General features: G+C 34.0%; 2 protein-coding genes and 1 pseudogene across 4 annotated transcripts in view; 2 read left to right on the top strand and 1 right to left on the bottom strand.

The window, feature by feature from the left end:
* The first annotated feature begins 3954 nt into the window (after positions 1-3954).
* The window catches only part of LOC116162846 (programmed cell death protein 4), a 14995-nt gene continuing 1131 nt past the window's right edge, over positions 3955-17818 (top strand). The window contains exons 1-2 of one of the 3 annotated variants that reach the window (XM_031476573.1): positions 3955-4111; positions 4441-4921. In XM_031476573.1, the coding sequence (XP_031332433.1) occupies positions 4453-4921 (469 nt within the window). In that variant the 5' untranslated portion in view covers positions 3955-4111; positions 4441-4452. Of the gene's footprint in view, positions 4112-4184; positions 4395-4440; positions 5938-17818 lie in introns of those variants that run through there. The other 2 variants (XM_031476572.1, XM_031476574.1) reach the window with 2 other exon arrangements.
* On the top strand, positions 7514-8748 carry LOC116162847 (leucine-rich repeat-containing protein 57-like). The gene has a single exon (XM_031476575.1). It carries the CDS (start codon positions 7715-7717, stop codon positions 8429-8431), a length of 717 nt encoding a protein of 238 aa, XP_031332435.1. The 5' UTR covers positions 7514-7714; the 3' UTR covers positions 8432-8748.
* On the bottom strand, positions 8840-12674 carry LOC116162848 (annotated as a pseudogene).

Genomic DNA, 17818 nt, shown 5'->3' with positions numbered 1-17818 from the left:
ATAACGCACCATAGGGATTTCAATGTAAAATTCAGAACATGCCATTATTGGCTCCCCAAATTATTTTAGAGCAAAAATGTATTAAGGTTTTTTGTAGAAAACATTTTTTTACGTCAATCAACCGTATTAGTTTTCAATTTTTTTCATATAAAGACGTAAAATTGGAAAAATAAAACCCGCAAGTTTTTCAATAATCTGTCATGCCATGGAATTTTCTAAAACAAAAAGGTATCCAGTTATCAATTAGCAGCAGTTCGAAATGGATTTTATGACGACTTGGTTACTGTCTTGCAGTTAATGGTGACTTATGTGCACATTTATTGTAAATTGTTATATTAGGAAACCGTTTTTAGTAATTTGGTCTTTCTTTATGTTGAATTCGCTGTTCTAAATATAATACTTTTTGATATTGATTTGTTTTATAGCAGACATTCCATGGCATGACGGATATTGGCGTAGTGTTGTATTACAAAATTCCATGGCATCACTGATTATTGAAAAAGACGGGGGTTTTATTTTTCCAATTTTCTGTCTTTATTATGCAAAAAATTGAAAAGTAATACGGTTGATTGACGTAAAAAATTTTTTTCTACAAAAAACCTTATTACATTTTTGCTCTATAAAATAATTTGGGGAGCCAATAATCGCATGTTATGAATTTTACATTGAAATCCCTATGATGCGTAACGCAAGTCACCACCCTGTATACAGGCTGATTCAAATTCGAGGGCCACCATGGGGAACTAGGAAACTGTAAGAGATAGGTAGGTAGTTTAAATTTCAAAATAAATGACACATTATTATGGCCACTTTTTTCCCCCTACAAGATGCTACTTTTAAGTTACGTCTCCAGTTAACCATCATTATCAACTAGTTTTATAGTCTGTCATTTGATAGAACATTTTTTCCGATTTCAAAAATGTGAACCACTAATTGTTTATATATTGTTAAAATATCTTCTTTTTTACCTATCTAACTTTGTCTTGGATAGTGTATGTTCCTGGTTTCTTGCCTTTTTACTAATTAATAGCGCCATTTCTTATTAAAATTTCCATACGAAAAAACAAAGTGTATGATGGTTAACCTTCAGACGAAAGGTCAGACTTAAAATTTAAAACTAGCATCTGTAGAGGGAAAAAGTGGCCATAATAATGTGTTATTTATTTTGAAATATCTTTTTAAATAACTTCGGTAAAAAATAAAAACGATTTTGCCAAATTTCCTTTTTTTTCAGTATATCTCCGAAAGTAGTCGGAATTTTTTCAGTTTCAAAATTTCGAATTTGAATCAGCCTGTATATTCAATGGTCTTTTCGACTTGAAGGCTCAACTGAGCATCTGAAAAGTGGTATTCTATCTGGTGAACATATCGACCACTGGCGTATTAGACAAGCTTCGCATCGTCCGCCTACTTGATAAATGTTTATAGAAATACCATTACCTTACAATTCAGAAATAACTTATTGGTATCAGTACCTATACCACTTCCTTTAGCCATCCGCCGCAGCAGAACCGATGAGGATTGTGGATGCTGTCACAAATCGTTTAAAAAACGATTTAAATCAAAGATCAAAGATGCATTTCATTTTAACAAATAATTTAAATCAAAGATACTTTTGTCAATAGGAAAGTATTTAAATAATAAATCATTTTCAGATTTAAATATTTTTTGTGATTTAAATCTTTTTAGAAAGTATTTAAGATACTTTCAATGTATTTAATTCATTCAAAAAGATTTAAATCCAATTTTTATTTTATTTTTTTTATTTTTTTTTTATTTTTTGCCTTTATTTTTAAGTGGGCGGGGTTTCAGCCGAGGCTGCTCTACCAACCCAACCCACTATACATTTACAAATATCCATGCCCGAACCCGGATTCGAACCAGGGACCCTGTACCGCAGTCGAGCTTCCACTGAACTGCTCTACACGGGTTAATTTAAATTACTTATAAAGATTTAAATCATGTTTCCGATGATTTAATCGTTTTGTGAAATGATTTAAATCGTTTTGTGACAAAATGTTTGTAAAGGATTTAAATTCAATAAAACTGATTGGTCTGATGATCTTGCTCGAAACTCTCAACATCATTCATCAATATACCTACCATTCTACCGTATCTTATTGTTATTATTTGTTAAATTAAAATATGTATTTTTTTGCGAAAGAAATTTTAAAAAACCAAGACATCGTCAATCTCTGTATACTAGATTTTGTAATAAATACATACCGGGTGGTGCCTAACGCGACGCAGCATAGGGATTTCAATGGTAATTTCTTTATAGCCAATTACTAGCTCCCCTAATTATTTTTGAGCAAAAGTCTAAATACGGTTATAAACAAGTACCTATAAATTTAATATACGTCAAAGGCAAATAATGAAAAGTTACGTTGTTTTTTTAGGCAATTCGAAGGCATATCTGATTTATTTTGTCGATTTCTACGGTTTTGAAAAACGGAAAATTATAACTAATAGTATGAACAGATGCAGTCTTTTTTTCTCTAAAAAAAATGTATTTAGAATTTTGCTCTAAAATAATTAGGGGAGCTAGTAATTGACTATAAAGAAATTACCATTGAAATAAATCCCTATGCTGCGTCGCGCTAGGCACCACTCTTGATAAACGTCTACCGAAATAAAACCCGGGTTAATTAGCTTAGTCAGGTTGAAACAAATCAAGAGAATTTGTTAGTATGTATTTAAATCGTCTCTAAAAGATTTAAATCACTCGGAAACGATTTGAATCTTTTCGAAAGTATTTAAATCTTTTTAAAAGATTTAAATCATATTTTTAAGTTCAAAATCAAAGATAGTTTTCATGAAGATTTAAATCTTAAATCAAAAATCATTTTCCGTAAAAAGATTTAAGATCAAATGATATAAATCGAAAAAAGTATTTAAATCATAAAAAAGATTTAAATCGTATTAAAAGTGACAGCTCAGGATGCTGTGAATCTGTCGTCTGATATAACGTAAGTGTCATTGAGCATAATACAAATAATTTAATTGACAAATATACGAAGTGTCGATTGATATATTGTGTAGCGAATTTTCTAGAGCCGATCTTCGAATATTTTCTAGAAAGTTTTTGTTTGCCATATAAACAAATTGAATTATGTTTGGTTCAGTTTTAACATCGGTGTCGAAGTGATAAATAATGAAATCCGAACTCGTGTTAAATTTAAGGATTATAAATGTGACTGCAAGTAAGTGATAAATGCACTGTTTTGAATCAATCTATTTAAGAACCATTTTATATTTATCGTTAAAAGTGTTAGTTCCTGTAAACATCAATAATCAATTTTATAAAAGCATTTAAATAAATCATGTGTTCAATTTAGGTAATATTGTAATATTTTCCCAGATAGATCTGTAAATTTACAGAAAAATTTGTACATTCAGAAATGAGTATGATGACGTTACAGCAACATTTTATAGAAACATACTGTACTTGTACACACTGTAGATAGGTGTTCCTGTTCAGTGCGGCAATCGACTGGGCTCTACAAATTTTTAATTATAGAAGAGTCCGACCCCTAGAAATTGTTGAACAAGCGGGGGTTTCTAAAACAACCTTTTTCTCATAATAGTTCGTAGGTAATATAGAAATACCACAAACATCGTTCTTTGTTGGTTTATTTTATAAATATTCTGTTACTCTCTGCGATCCGCTTAATATTTAGAGTATAAATAACCACGTCTACGATAACAATTGTACAATTAATGTATAGAGTGACTAGCGCCCACTTTAATTTTCATTGCTCTAGCTATTTTTAAAAAGATCATGCTTTTTTTACTGCGTAAAAGATTTAAAATCGGCTTTAGAAAGGAAAGGAATGGTGCGATCCTATGCTCATGCGGAATAGCACAGCGTGTTTCGTCATTTCGTGGATCCGCTATTTCACTCATGTTAATGGGAAAACATGGGGCGAAGATAAAGAAAGATACATATTTACATCTGCGACAACGTGTCTAAACTTTAATATGTGATATGATATTGTTTATGGCTGGCTGTTCGGTGTGTCTGTTACTCTTATTACGCAAAAGTGATATTTTTACGATCGCAACGTTGTTTATTAAATTTTCAAACTAATACCTTTAAATACTTACACAGGTATGCGTTTATGTGGGGATTTTGTGGATGTTTAGATGGTTTTAATGTAGAATTGCGTTACCGGTAATCCGCCCAGATGGTTTTGTTTATGTCGCACATTTTATTTTTTCCTGCTTTATGCAAACTCGAAGTGGTCGTGGTCGGCATAAATGTAACTGCTATTTCCGATTCCGTAGCTTACTATTTGCGTTAATATTCATTAATATGTAGCGAAATGATGGTAGCGCATTTTGTCACGTACACCAACAAACGACGTGTAGAAAATTTTACCAACACCAAACACGTTTGTTTATTTACCTTTTGTTGAGAAAGTGTATGTTTATTTACAGTTTTGGTGAGCCATGTCGAATTCGGACTTGAAGATGGCTTCTGATGGAGACTCAGTTGACCTTGAAGTTGAAATTGAAGATAATGCTGAAGAAAAAGAAGTTGCTGAACAAAATGGAGAAGTCTCAACTTCATCTGAACCCTCCAGCAAACGTAAGCCACGGAAATTAAACCGTCAACATAGTAAGGAAAATCCGAGTGTTCACACCGGATTTATACATGGCCCTCGCAGCTGGAAAAACAGTCGTCGTTCTCGTAACGGCCACGGCCGTGGCCTTCCTAAAAAGGGCGGTGCAGGAGGGAAAGGAGTTTGGGGCGTCCCCGGCTCGGAACTCCTCGAAGCTTACGAAGATGTAAACGATCCAAATTACGATTACGAGAATTTAAACAGCGGCGACATCGAGTTAAAGGTAGTAATTCCGAAGGTGTCCATGGAAGACTTGAAGAAAAAAATTGAACCAATCATGCTGGAGTACTTCGAAAATGGGGATACACACGAAGCGGCGCTTTCAGTACAAGACACCATATCACTAAAATTCCGTGATATCTTCGTGCAAATAGGCATCGAAATCTCGATGGATCACAAACCTTCCCATAGAGAAATGACGTCTGTTTTAATTTCGGATTTATTCGGCCACGTTATTAACGAAATCGATATAACTAAAGCCTTCGAAAGTCTCCTGGTTAACTTGCCCGATCTAATACTAGATATTCCGGATGCTCCTACCATTGTCGGTAATTTCATTGCGCGTGCTATTGCCGACGACTGCATTCCTCCTAAATTCCTCATCACTGCGAAGGTAAAATCGGGGGAGAAAAATTTCCAAGAAGCTGTAAGTCGAGCGGATACTTTGCTATCTATGAAACATGGCCTGGTTCGTTTACATAACGTTTGGGGTGTGGGCGGTGCTTTACGACCAGTCAAGTACTTGACTCGTCAGATGACCCTGCTCTTGCAAGAGTTTGTTTCCTCTGGCGATATTGAAGAAGCAAGCCGTTGCTTACACTCCCTAGAAGTGCCACACTTTCATCACGAACTCGTGTATGAAGCGATTGTGATGGCTTTAGAAGCAAATAGTGCAGTTAAAGAAGAAGCTCTTTGCAAATTGTTAAAGTCATTTGATGCTGCCGTTTTACTAACGCAGGATCAAATGGAAAGAGGTTTCCTCCGCGTCTACGAGGATCTACCCGATATATCCATGGATGTGCCATTGGCATATATAATTTTGGATCGATTCGTTGATCGTTGTTCAAAACAAGGCTTTTTATCCGAAGTGGTAATTTCCAAACTTCCTTCTAGAGGCCGTAAACGCTATGTATCCGAAGGTGATCAACAATTTTTGAAAACATACAAAATTTCATAAAATGCTTGCTTTTTATCTAGGGTTAAAAACGTTAATTTGCATTTAATTTCACTTACTATTCACACTGTGTGTTGAATCGTAGTATGTTATTTTCTTTTGTAATGTTCTATACAAATAAAATTTATCAAAGTTAAATTTTTTTCAATGAACTGGTACATATAATATTTGCATGTATGTGTAGAATGCGCATGCGCTCTGATGAAAACTTTCCCTAGGAGGAATCCAATTTTTTTAACCACATGAATTTTACTGTGGTTCTTACTAACGGGCGATCAAAAATGAGTTGCTGTCGAGTCGCCTTTGGAAGTTCAAGTTAAGTACGATTTCCCATGTAAACAAAAATTCCAAAGGCGACTCGACAGCAACTCATTTTTGATCGCATTGTATACAGCGTGGCAAGTTGACGGCGGAACATTTGGAAATAACATGCGAAAATACATTTTGGCAATTCCTGCTCCCCATTTCATCCTACAGGAAAAATAAAAACAAAAAATAAGGTCTTGCGAATAAATTTTAGGTTTTGAAAAACGGAAAATTATAAGTAATAGTATGAACAAATGCAGTATTTTTTTTCTCTTAAAAAAAACGTATTTAGACTTTTGTTCTAAAATAATTAGGGGAGCTAGTATTGACTATAAAGAAATTACCATTGAAATCCCTATGCTGCGTCGCGCTAGGCACCACCCGGTATACATATCCAAAATTTGAGCAAGATTCGTCGAGCTGTTACCTTGGAAAATTGCCAACGTATGCACGTACGCACATACATAATACACAGACGGAAAAAAATTTATTCTTTAAAAGTTGCTTAAAATGATGTAAAACGTCGACATTTGGTGAAATTTTATCATGTCCAAAAAACGATCATCGCAATAGCCACCTAGCTCGCGCTAGGAAGCTAATAATTAATAATTGTAAACAATCATAACAAACTTTACAAACGGTTCTTTTCAGAACCACAGGATGTTTTCAAATGAAATTCGTGATGTCACTAAAGATTCATTGTTCTACATTTAATAGATTTAAAAAAACCCTTTTATTTTCAAAACGCGATAACTCGGAAACGATTGAATTTGGGTACATAATTATGCTTCTTACAAATTTTGCTTAAAATCGGGAGAAAAATTAAAATATCGTTATATAGGGTATACGGTGTTCCATTTAAAAAATGCAATTTTGGTGTGCCACGCCTTTATGAGTATCTTAGATATAAAAGAAAGATCTGAAAAGCAGAACGCGTATTATATGGCTAAAGCTATGCCCATATTGAATTTCATGCAATTTAGTTCATAACTAACGGAGATGTCAAAGCGATTGGACATTTCTAAACAAAGTTGTCTTTCACACGGACAGACAGACAAAGGAACAGACGGACAGACCAACAGACAGCAATACAACATATATTATAAACGATCTCTAGGATAGTTAATAAACGGCAGAAGTGTAAAATTATGGAACATGTAAAAACGGTTTGTTGGTTTTTTTACAATAACTTTTTTAGCAATAAACGCAGAAAAAATTCCTTCTACCATAACGAGCCAAATAACGAAAAAAGTAAAACAATAGCTAACTAGTAGCGTCTCAACGAACGAGCGGACGGACGGGCAAATAGCGCATTTTTTTTATTGTGGAAATGCGCTAAAAACTTGGCCTACTCACGTTGTATAAATTGTGTATCGGTTGACGGCACCGTGCGTGAACTGAATTCTAAAAGCGCCAGCAAATTAGACACCGCAAGTTTGACAAAACACCTTTTATACACAAGATTTTATCTATTTATTTCTATTGTAATCGTTGAAACCTTTTGTAAAGAGCGATATTGACGATTGTTTTTTATTTAAATTCGTCAGTATTAAGTGAAACTGTGATAAAAGCGCATTTAGTTACTGCATATAATGTTATAAGAACCGTAATGGGAAATTCCGGCCTAAAACAACATTTGGAAACTTCAAAGAAAACGGGAGTATTAAAGATATCGCAACAGAAATTAAATGAATTTCCTCCAGGTATTTTACAACTTGACGGAAATTTAAGAACTTTAGATATATCGGATAATAAGTTTATAACATTACCGAACGAAATAAGCAGGTTCATTCATTTGAAGCAATTAAATCTCAATAAAAACAAACTTACGAAGTTACCTGACTGCATTGGCGCACTAACAAAATTGGAATTATTTAACGGATCGCATAACAATTTAATTTCGTTACCACGTACCATATCTAACTTGATTCATTTGAAACAAGTTTATTTATCCGATAATCACTTTAAGGAATTTCCACTAGTTTTTACTGGGCTTAAACATCTAGACGTATTAGATCTCTCCAGAAATGAAATAAACTGCATCCCACCAGAAATATCGGGCCTGTATGCAATCGAGCTCATTTTAAATCAAAACCAAATATCTGAAATTACCTATCATGTGGCCACATGTCCAAGATTAAAAACACTTCGACTGGAAGAGAATTGTTTGCAGCTATCAGCCATACATCCCGCAGTTTTAGGCGAATCGAAAATATCCAACTTGGCGTTGGATGGAAATTTGTTCGAGGTAAAAGAGCTTTCGGAGGTGGACGGTTACGATTTATATATGGAAAGGTTTACAGCTGTTAAAAAAAAGATGTTTTAATAAGAGTTGTATTCGTCTATACTTCACTGTTTACACAGACTACGTAAATACTACTATTACGCAAATATCTCCAATTTGGTGCTTCTATGTCAATTTTCATAATATCTGTGGCTTAAACGCATATGTTGTACATAAACTGTCTACAAATTACTCAAGGTTCGTGTTAATGGAAGTAGCGTTAGAGAATGTTAAGAACCAACTTTCTAAATTTGAAATTGGTAACACCAACTTATTATTGTAATATATGAATTTTCTTGTATAAAAAATTGCTGTATACTTTTGGTATTCTATACATCTAAATACATATCTTCATGTTACCTTCTTGTTTCAATTCCGTACAGGGTCGACAATAAAAACAGAATGTCAAATCTAGTTGGAATAGTATTTATTAAGAGCACACATTTTTTCAGCTTTTACATGATTGTGATGGTCCAATTTTCATCTTTTCACAAAAACTTCAAATTGACTGTACCCATGAATGTTTCATGTTAGCTGCTTTTAATGTTTGTATTCAATGTCCATTAAAAAACAATAAAAAGACAATCACTTTCATAAAAAAATATGTTTATATATTATTGATGTTGTAAGATTAAGCAATTCTAGTCTATATTAAGCACTGTACTTATATTTATGAATAAATGTGGTATTCTATTTTAAATATTGTTGGATTTTTTAACTTTTTCAAGTATTAAGTCAAAACTTTCCGCAATGGACTGGCATAATTCCAAATGTTCTTCATTCTTTCGACACGAAGCAGTCAACAAGTTCACGCCTTTTTCCAAATCATTAGAATGCGGAACATCAATAACGTCTGCTCCTCGATTATAAAAATCAAACAGGTTGGTGGTATGCTGTTGTAAATTACAGGCACTTGCACGATCCAGTTTTAGCTTTGGATCTTCACTGGGAGGGTCAACGCGAAACTTGGGCTGCGTTATTTCATTCATAATTTCAAAACATTCTTTCACCATTGCAAACTGTTCCAACTTTTCTTTGTTGGCGAGAAACCTTTCCTGTTTATGATAAATTTGTTCTAACTTTAGCAATTTCGATAACGTTTCGTATATGCTGTTTTCTTCGTTCATTTTATTTTTACCTACAACACAAATCATTAATTTCCCCTGGTAATGCAACTTGTCTTGAATGTAACATGTGTATTTTCAATTTCATTTTCAAGTGGTTGCTATGCAAAACTTCCATGACCAACCCGCATTGGAACCAGAGTAGAGGAGCCCACGATGCTAAATAGGGATTTACTCGAGTGTCATAGGGACCTATTGAACTTTTAAATCATATGGTAGAAAGAAAAAAATGATATGATGTACATCCCTCCACCGGTGGGGGACGCGGCTACACTTTTTTTAATAATATACACAAAAAATAGTTACATGAAAATACTCGACCGCGTCAGATATTGATAGTATATCTGCCCCACGTGTCTCTGATATTGGAGGTATGTTAACCTGCCGGTTTGCATGGGTGGGGCAGACTGTACAAAAGGGTAGAAAACGGGATTTATTCAAGCGCGTCAGATATTTAGAGCGTTTTACGTATAATTTATGACACGGCGGTCTATGATCTCAATATCTCAGTCAACTGACATACTTCCAACTGCTGAACGCACTGAAGGATGTGTTCCACTTTGGAGTGTAGAAATCGGCAAATTATATTTTTAGTAATAATTGTTATTGCCCAACAGTTCACAAAACTAACGTTTTTTTTGCGAGTTTGTGACCTTCCCACTTTCTCATGTCACGCTCAAATCGTCAGATTATTGAAATGCACACTTTTCAACACGTAGTGAACCCACCTTACTTTAATCTTATCGAGGTAAATAAACATTAAGAAAAAGTTTGTACTCCACGAAACTATTGGAGTAAAGTATAGTTTGCTGATATTACATTTTTTATTAATTTAAAAATTTCATTTAACCTCATCAGTCAATAGTAGTCTAATCTAAACCATCATTGGTAGTTATAAGCACTCAAAGGCACTAGTCAGCAATTCCTGAATTCCAATTTTCGGCTGTTTTTCAAAAAAGGATATTTATTTATTTAGTTTGCCTTTATACTCGTACTTGAGTGGGCGGGGTTTCAGCCAAGGCTGCTGTCCCAACCCAACCCACGACACATTTACAAATATCCATGCTCGAACCCGGATGCGACCCAAGGACCCTTAGCGCCGCAATCTTGCGAGTTTTTCATCGGCTAAAAATAGTGTTTTTAAAGATTTTTCAAATTTCTCTAAAAAAAATTTTAATTCATTATCTTCATGTTCTAATTTCGCCAAAAACACAATTTCGCAAAATCTTTTGCATAAGTAGCGTTGAGTACAATGTGTACTAAACTGCATTCTTTGTTGATCACATACTAAACTCAAGAAACCATACATGTACTATGGTTCATCCTGGTCATTATTATAAACTTCATTTCTTTTTAGCAATGGAATATTCATTCAAGTGCATTTTATTATTATGTCTAAAGTGGGAAGTCATTATAACTTACCAGCAGTGATTAGCAGTTGTTCGCTATCACTGACAGTAGCAGACAATTGAGAGTAGTGGCATGCATTACGATTTGATGTACCTATATAACTTAGTAACTTTTATGTAAAATTGATAGATGCCCCATATGTAAACTTTTACCTAATCTAAGTAATTCCCTAAGGTTTATTTTATTTTTCTTTGTCCTTGCTACGTGATTAAAAATTGTACTTGTGTATTTGTATTTTTCGTAGAGGATCTGTACTTACATTTATTTGAGTTATTGAATTATTGTTTTTTATAATTTTTAAATTATTATTTTTGTACAGTTCTTGCCATTTTGAGTTATTATATATCTAAACTACCATTTATTAGCTCAACTTGTAATCTTAATTTAAAATTTAGTTTAAAATGCAGTTATTTTTATTTTTTGTAGTACTTTGAAACTGTACACCGAAATATGTTTGTGCTTTTGGGGTTATTCCCGTATTACATCATTAATTAAATTAAATATTTCATTAAAATCAACGCCACTAATTACCAGTTTTTTTCATTTTCAATTCAGCTAAACATTTTGGGGGTCGCTGCTTCCAAATTTCTTTAAAAAACAAAGTAACCTCCATATAAAAAATTGTCACTCCATAAACCAATTCATCAACAAATTACCATTATAGCATACATCACAATATAATAAGAGAGGGTACATTTTCTTTCCCCTAGTGGATAACAATCAAGTATAAACTTTCAATTCAAATGGTTTTATTAAGCAGATTGGTACAAGAAATTAAAGCTTAGAATACTCATCTGCATCAAGCATTGAATTTTTCATACTTTCATACACATTTAACATGGGCAAAACTAACGCTATGTATCCTTTATCAACAGGATTTGTAACTAACAAATTTGGATTAGAAATTAAATTTTCATTAATTTCCAATAGCTTTCCTTGAACACAACTATAAACCGGATAGACATCGCCATCCTCACATTCGATGTAACATAAAATGGAATTCTTCATTAATTTTTGCGCACCCCGTTTCCCTTTTCCCGAGGTGGAATTTAATAAGCGGTTTATTTTCTCGTCAATTGTACAATTGATTTTGGCAACCTTTTTGTTATTTTTCATGACAGGGTGGTTTTCTGCCAGGGAAATCATGCAAATACGATTTGTATGGAAACTAACTTTTTGATCTAAATTTTGTTCTTTTGTACTAAATTTGATACAATATTTGTGCTTGTAATACCTATCACTTACTGGCAAAAATGCATTTACAGAATTTAAGTCAATAGAATCGATTATGTCAGGTTGAATCATCTTACTTTAAAAATTTAATTTGTTTCTTGCAATTCTTTCTTTTGATTTTTCAATGTTTCTTTGTCGACGTTGTATTCTTTCAGCCTTGAGACATTTCAGCATCAAGTCGTAGTACGTATTGCAAGCTCCAAAGAATTTCTTAAATCGATTCTGTAATCAAAGAAAATGAAATTAAGAGACTTAAAGACAATACAACCTCAATACATTTTCTCGGCATAATTTCAATTGTAAGATTAACTCATTACATTCTGGAGTGTGCAAATGTGGTGATAAATCTGGATGCATCATTAATTGATTAATTAAATTGGGTTTTACCTTAAACAAAAAATGCTATGGAAACGTAAACTCAACAATGCAACGATAATTTCAAAAAACAAAATTATATTTATTATAAAATTCAAAGTTCAGAAATATGAGGTTATGGAGTAACTATGGAATGGATGGAAGTGACTGCTGCACCGAGCTTCGAATTCGCCAACACATAATATGAATGTACAGGGGATGTAAGTAAAAAAGCGTACCTATTTATCACAAAGACTTTAACAATAAAAAATTTTTATTCAATGGCGCGGTTTAGTAGTGACAAGTTTCTTATTTATCACTTACGTACGTTATTTTCTTACCAATTGATATTCCAAATTTATATTCCATGTAAGTAATCTTCAATTTATACTCTCATTTAAATACAGTAACTCGAAATTTAAAACAGTGGTGACCGCCGGGTGTCTCGTTTTTGATGGGCATTGGTTCCGGTCGCCATATTGGGGTTACTTTCTATACTTTGGTATAGAAGTTTACGCGTTTTCTTCGTGTTCTTGCGAAATTGTGTGAATAAAGGTGCTGCTTAAGGTAAAATGTATATTGTGGGCATTCGGTTCTATATAGACAGTAGTTTGGTGTGCTTAGAGTCAATAGAAATTAATTACGAAAAGATGATTATACTGCTCAATTGTGCTCATAATCATAAATACGCTTGAATTGGTTTAAATTTTACCAATGATGGTTGCTGAAGAACAATGAATAAGTATTGCTTTTTTGTACTTCGTGGACTAATACGTATTTTGAGTTCCATTTAAGGGACTAAAGTGACGAGGAACAAAAAGTGACAGAGAACACACGGAAATATCAAACTCAATTTAACCATTAATGGTTATCCTTATATGTACATGTTGGATATTGCACCATATTTTATAGTTATTATATCGTTTTCCATATATTTTTTTTAATTTGGAAGGTATAGTAGTTTCCTCAAAGCTTGTTTTGCAAAGTTTTAACAGGTCATTTCTGCGCCGTTAGTTATGTACGAGGATCTTTAAATGAAACTGAAATTTGTCACAATTTGACATGGCAAGGTATATTGATCCTACAGTCAAACAATTTTTTAGACCCAATATGGCGGATTATGATAAGTTGTTGCTAATCAAGGTTATTTTATTTCAAACAACCTTGGTTGCTACTGTCCTAATACAGTCACTGTACATTTAAACGCTATCTAGGGATTTCCTTTGTAAACCCGGTTAGTGAAAATGTAGTCATTTCTGTAGTAGATTTGTTATTACCTTAATGTTTTTATTTTCTCCGGTACAGGCCACCCGGGTTTTATAGGTTTATCTTAGAATAGTTTTTTTTAGTTTCGCCGCTAGAGGTCATAATCTTTTCTTTTCTGCATACGCATTCACTGAACTTCTTCTTTTTAGAGACGATTTTGCCTTCACAATGGCTGGTAGCAGATTTGTCTGATACGCTATTACTTATTTACTTTTTTCTACTGAATATAAGCTCAGTTTACATTTGTCGGTGCGAATGCCCATGAGATTTTTAGCGCACTTTTCATAAAAAATACAGCTTATACTTTTGTTCAACAATAGGAGGATGGAAATAAGGGATTTGCCTAGTATTGTAGCTAGACTAGACTGTTTATCATTTCTGAATTCAATTAAATTTGGTACTTGGATATCAATGAAAATAACGAAGCAAGGTTTTTTTGAAAATTAAAAACAAACTTCAGATAAATACAATAACTATTCCGACGTGCAAAACACATAGCATAAGAAGATTACATCATACCATCAATGAACTATAGATGACGTTGTACCATTTCACTCAACGGTTATATACTAAAAAAACGCAGTTCAACAGTTTTGTTTTTAAATACATAAAAATCGTATCAACCAAAATTCATTTTAATATTGTGGTTCGATCAAGAACTGCAGTTGGAATCTTTTTCGAATTAAAAAAAAAAGGATTTTGGATTCATTATTTTCATGTCAAAATACCTCCGAATACCAAACTTTATCGAGATCAGAAAATTGATTCGCATACTTGCTTAGTGAAGCAGCACCATCTAACCTTTTTTTGCAGGCGACGCTCAAAATATGCGTTTCGTGTGGTTGTTGTTGGTGAATTCGCCAATTTACACTAGGTTTATTCACTCTGTATACTGTACATTAGAGGATAATTGTCAATGTACGAAATTATTATTAAAATACCATCCAGCCCAAAGAAAAACTAACGTTTTCATAATAAATGCTCCTGTAAAGGCGGTAGGCAATTCGTCATTCATGAATGCGTTCATTCTCAACCACAACTGAAAAAGCAGCCCAGTCCTCTTCACTTCGATTTCGGGGGCCCAGGTATAAGACCACCAACAACTGCCATCATGTTTGGAAGGAACGTTTATTTTGCAACACCCTATATTAATCTGTTTAATATATTTGTAAAGCGTCAGCATTTCCTGTTTTTTTGAAGTTGAAATATGCATTCACAGCTATAATAAAGGACCCAGCATTAGCACAAGGAAGAGGAGACTACTAAAACGAAACTATGCCAAAGTCTAAAGATAGAAAAAACACATGTGTTTATTGACCCGGCGTTAAGAACATCACTCATCGATTTGTTGTCAGTTGTCATTTGAACATGATGAGATTACTTACTCTTTTAATTGGTAATTTTAATTATTATATTTCGGCGGTCTTATGTATAAAATAATAAAAAAAAACCGCGAAATTCGGTTCTGAATTTTCACGTCCGCTCTTAAGAATGTAGTGGTCATGTTGATATTTTTCTTCGGTGATGCGGGGTGCTGATGGGTGTTGTTAAATATGACATCTACTCCAAAAACAGTAACTGCAAAACATGTCCCAGGTAATTAAATCATATTAAAATTATTTCGTTGCTAATCTTCTTTGATTCACTTTTAGTTTAGTTTTAAAGGGGTGTGTGTAGCAATTACACCTGTAGTGCCTAGATGACCTTTTGGCATTTAAATGTGTGGAGCTCATCCCAGTTTAATAACATTTTTGCTTTGTGCACTTAATGAATGATTCACAAAATTAGTATTAATTTGTAAAAATGAGCTTTTTATTCTCATTATTTGTTAGCAACAAGCTCTCCTTTTGAAAATATTTTGTTAAATGGAGTGTTTTGTGTTTTAATCAATCAAACTTTGATGCTCTTTTTGGCTCTTTTGCCCTCGTGAATTTGTGTCAATAGTACATAGTACACAACTAATGTGGGCTCGTAACTTTCTTTCTACAAGTTTTTTTTATTGTATGGGAAGGCTTAATGAACCTACGACCTCTGTTATTACTACACATGACATTACATACATATTTACATAGTCTTTTCATTCTTTTGAATGAATTACATACATACTTCGTAAATTCATTGACTGCTGTATGTTTTAACTTGGGTAACTAAAATGACCACATAGATTTACATATTTTACCTGTTGAGGTGAGGCAGGGTCTACTCATGAATGCCAAAATTCAAAGCTGTTAAGTTGAATTTTCTAAACATTTTAGATTCATCTCTTCATCATCATGATGTAGGTAATTATTTTTATTACACTGAAAGCTGAAGTTGTCTAAAAACGAGTCTAAAAAACCGGGACCACTCAATGTAATGTCTCTGTTTATTAGGTTTGTTGTTGTTTACTGTTTGTATTGTTATGTACTTCTGGTTGCATAACTGGAGCATGTTCTCAAGGAATAAACATAGTGGAAATATATGGTGAAAATAGGGTTGTTAGATGTTTATAAACCAGAGGTAGGCGTAGGTACATAATGATATAGGATGGGGCAGGGGGTAAATCAGTGAGAGATGGTGTCACATTCCCTGCAACTTGCTCTGTTACTGGATTTTGAATTGACCAATCCATGCCTTTATTAAAATTATTATGCTCAAACGGATTTTTTAACTAAATCTGGATTGTGGTAATTTTGGAGTAACTCTGAAAATGTTATAGCAAGAGTAGTAAAAGCGTCAACTTGAGTATATTTTATAGTTGATATTGTCTGTGTGTCTGTCTGTCCATCAGTCTCTCTTTCCATTTGTTGCGATCTATGAGCTAATGGATGTTCGAGATACTTTCAGAATTTTGTTCACATTTGGTCTGTTGGTCATTATTACAGAAAATTGCGGTTTCTTTATTTAAAAGGTGTTACCGAGGGTGTTACTATGTAATGTGGACAAAAAGAAAGCCTTCATTCAATTCTAAGCAAGAATAGAATTAGAAATTCGGAAATCCAGTTGTAGTGATGTATTGTAAACTCTGCTACATCGCAACAGTGTTCATTAATGTTACAGTGTGTCCAGCGAAATCCCTTCATCATTATTTAGTGAAGTTGATTCTTCAGGATTACTCGAGGGATTACTGTGATGTAATCATGTTAGGCATCAGGTTATTGAGACATTCAACAAAGTAAAATGTTTCAAATAAACAGCCTGTATATTTGTGCATATTTTGAAAGAAAAAATGCTGAATACACTCTTAAATAGCAGACATACAAATCATTAAAACCATTCAATCGAAATTACCATATGCTTCATGAAAAACACACAATTTAATATAAGTACGAATCAATTCCAACTCACACAGAAGGTGACAGAACGGGGCGGTAGACTCGTGCGCCACCCAGGGAATGCGGACTTGTCCCTGGAGAAGAATTTGGAACGGTTGCAACAGATAACTCGTCAGAGAAACGGTCTCCAGAGATCTTGTGGTTAGCGGAGGTCGGCTTTTGGCGCATGATTTAAAAACAGAATTACGGCAGCAAATTTTTTAAGCGGAACTGAAGCACAAATTAATTAACGATATATACTAGGAAACAAAATGCAGGAAAACAGAACACAACCACCGTATAATTAACGGAAGAAATATAGCAAACGCTTACCTTTAGATTTAATGGAACGATGATAAATCATATCTCAAAACGTATGCCAATACAGTGAAAATTGCCAAAGGACGTTATATGAACTTCCCAAATTTCCCTCCTGACTGGGCACGGGAAGTTTCTCCCCTGACTGGGCAATGGAAGCACCGCTCATCACTATACAGGGTGATTCCTATAGTACCTGCCACCGTTTGGGAGCGTGTAGGTGGTGCGTAGGGGAGTATTTTGATATAGGACACTTGGGGTCGGAAATCTAAATTAAGGGTGCCAGAGCCAAATTTACCTTCTGGAATTTCGCGCCTGTAGGTAGGCAACCCAACCGGCCGGCGGTGCACACGGAGCGATCTCAGGCGGCGATGTGTGGCTGACACTTGATCAGAATTTGTTTAAACCCACGAAATCCCGTCTGCAACGAC

Source organism: Photinus pyralis, unplaced genomic scaffold, assembly GCF_008802855.1.
Source record: "Photinus pyralis isolate 1611_PpyrPB1 unplaced genomic scaffold, Ppyr1.3 Ppyr1.4_LG2, whole genome shotgun sequence".
In the NCBI taxonomy this organism is placed as follows: Eukaryota; Metazoa; Arthropoda; class Insecta; order Coleoptera; family Lampyridae; genus Photinus; species Photinus pyralis.
This window is presented reverse-complemented; position numbering and strand designations above follow the sequence as displayed.

What these genes read in the sequence shown, in the direction of transcription:
- LOC116162847 (XM_031476575.1), top strand. Translation starts at nt 7,715, where the DNA reads ATGGGAAATTCCGGCCTAAAACAACATTTGGAAACTTCAAAGAAAACG.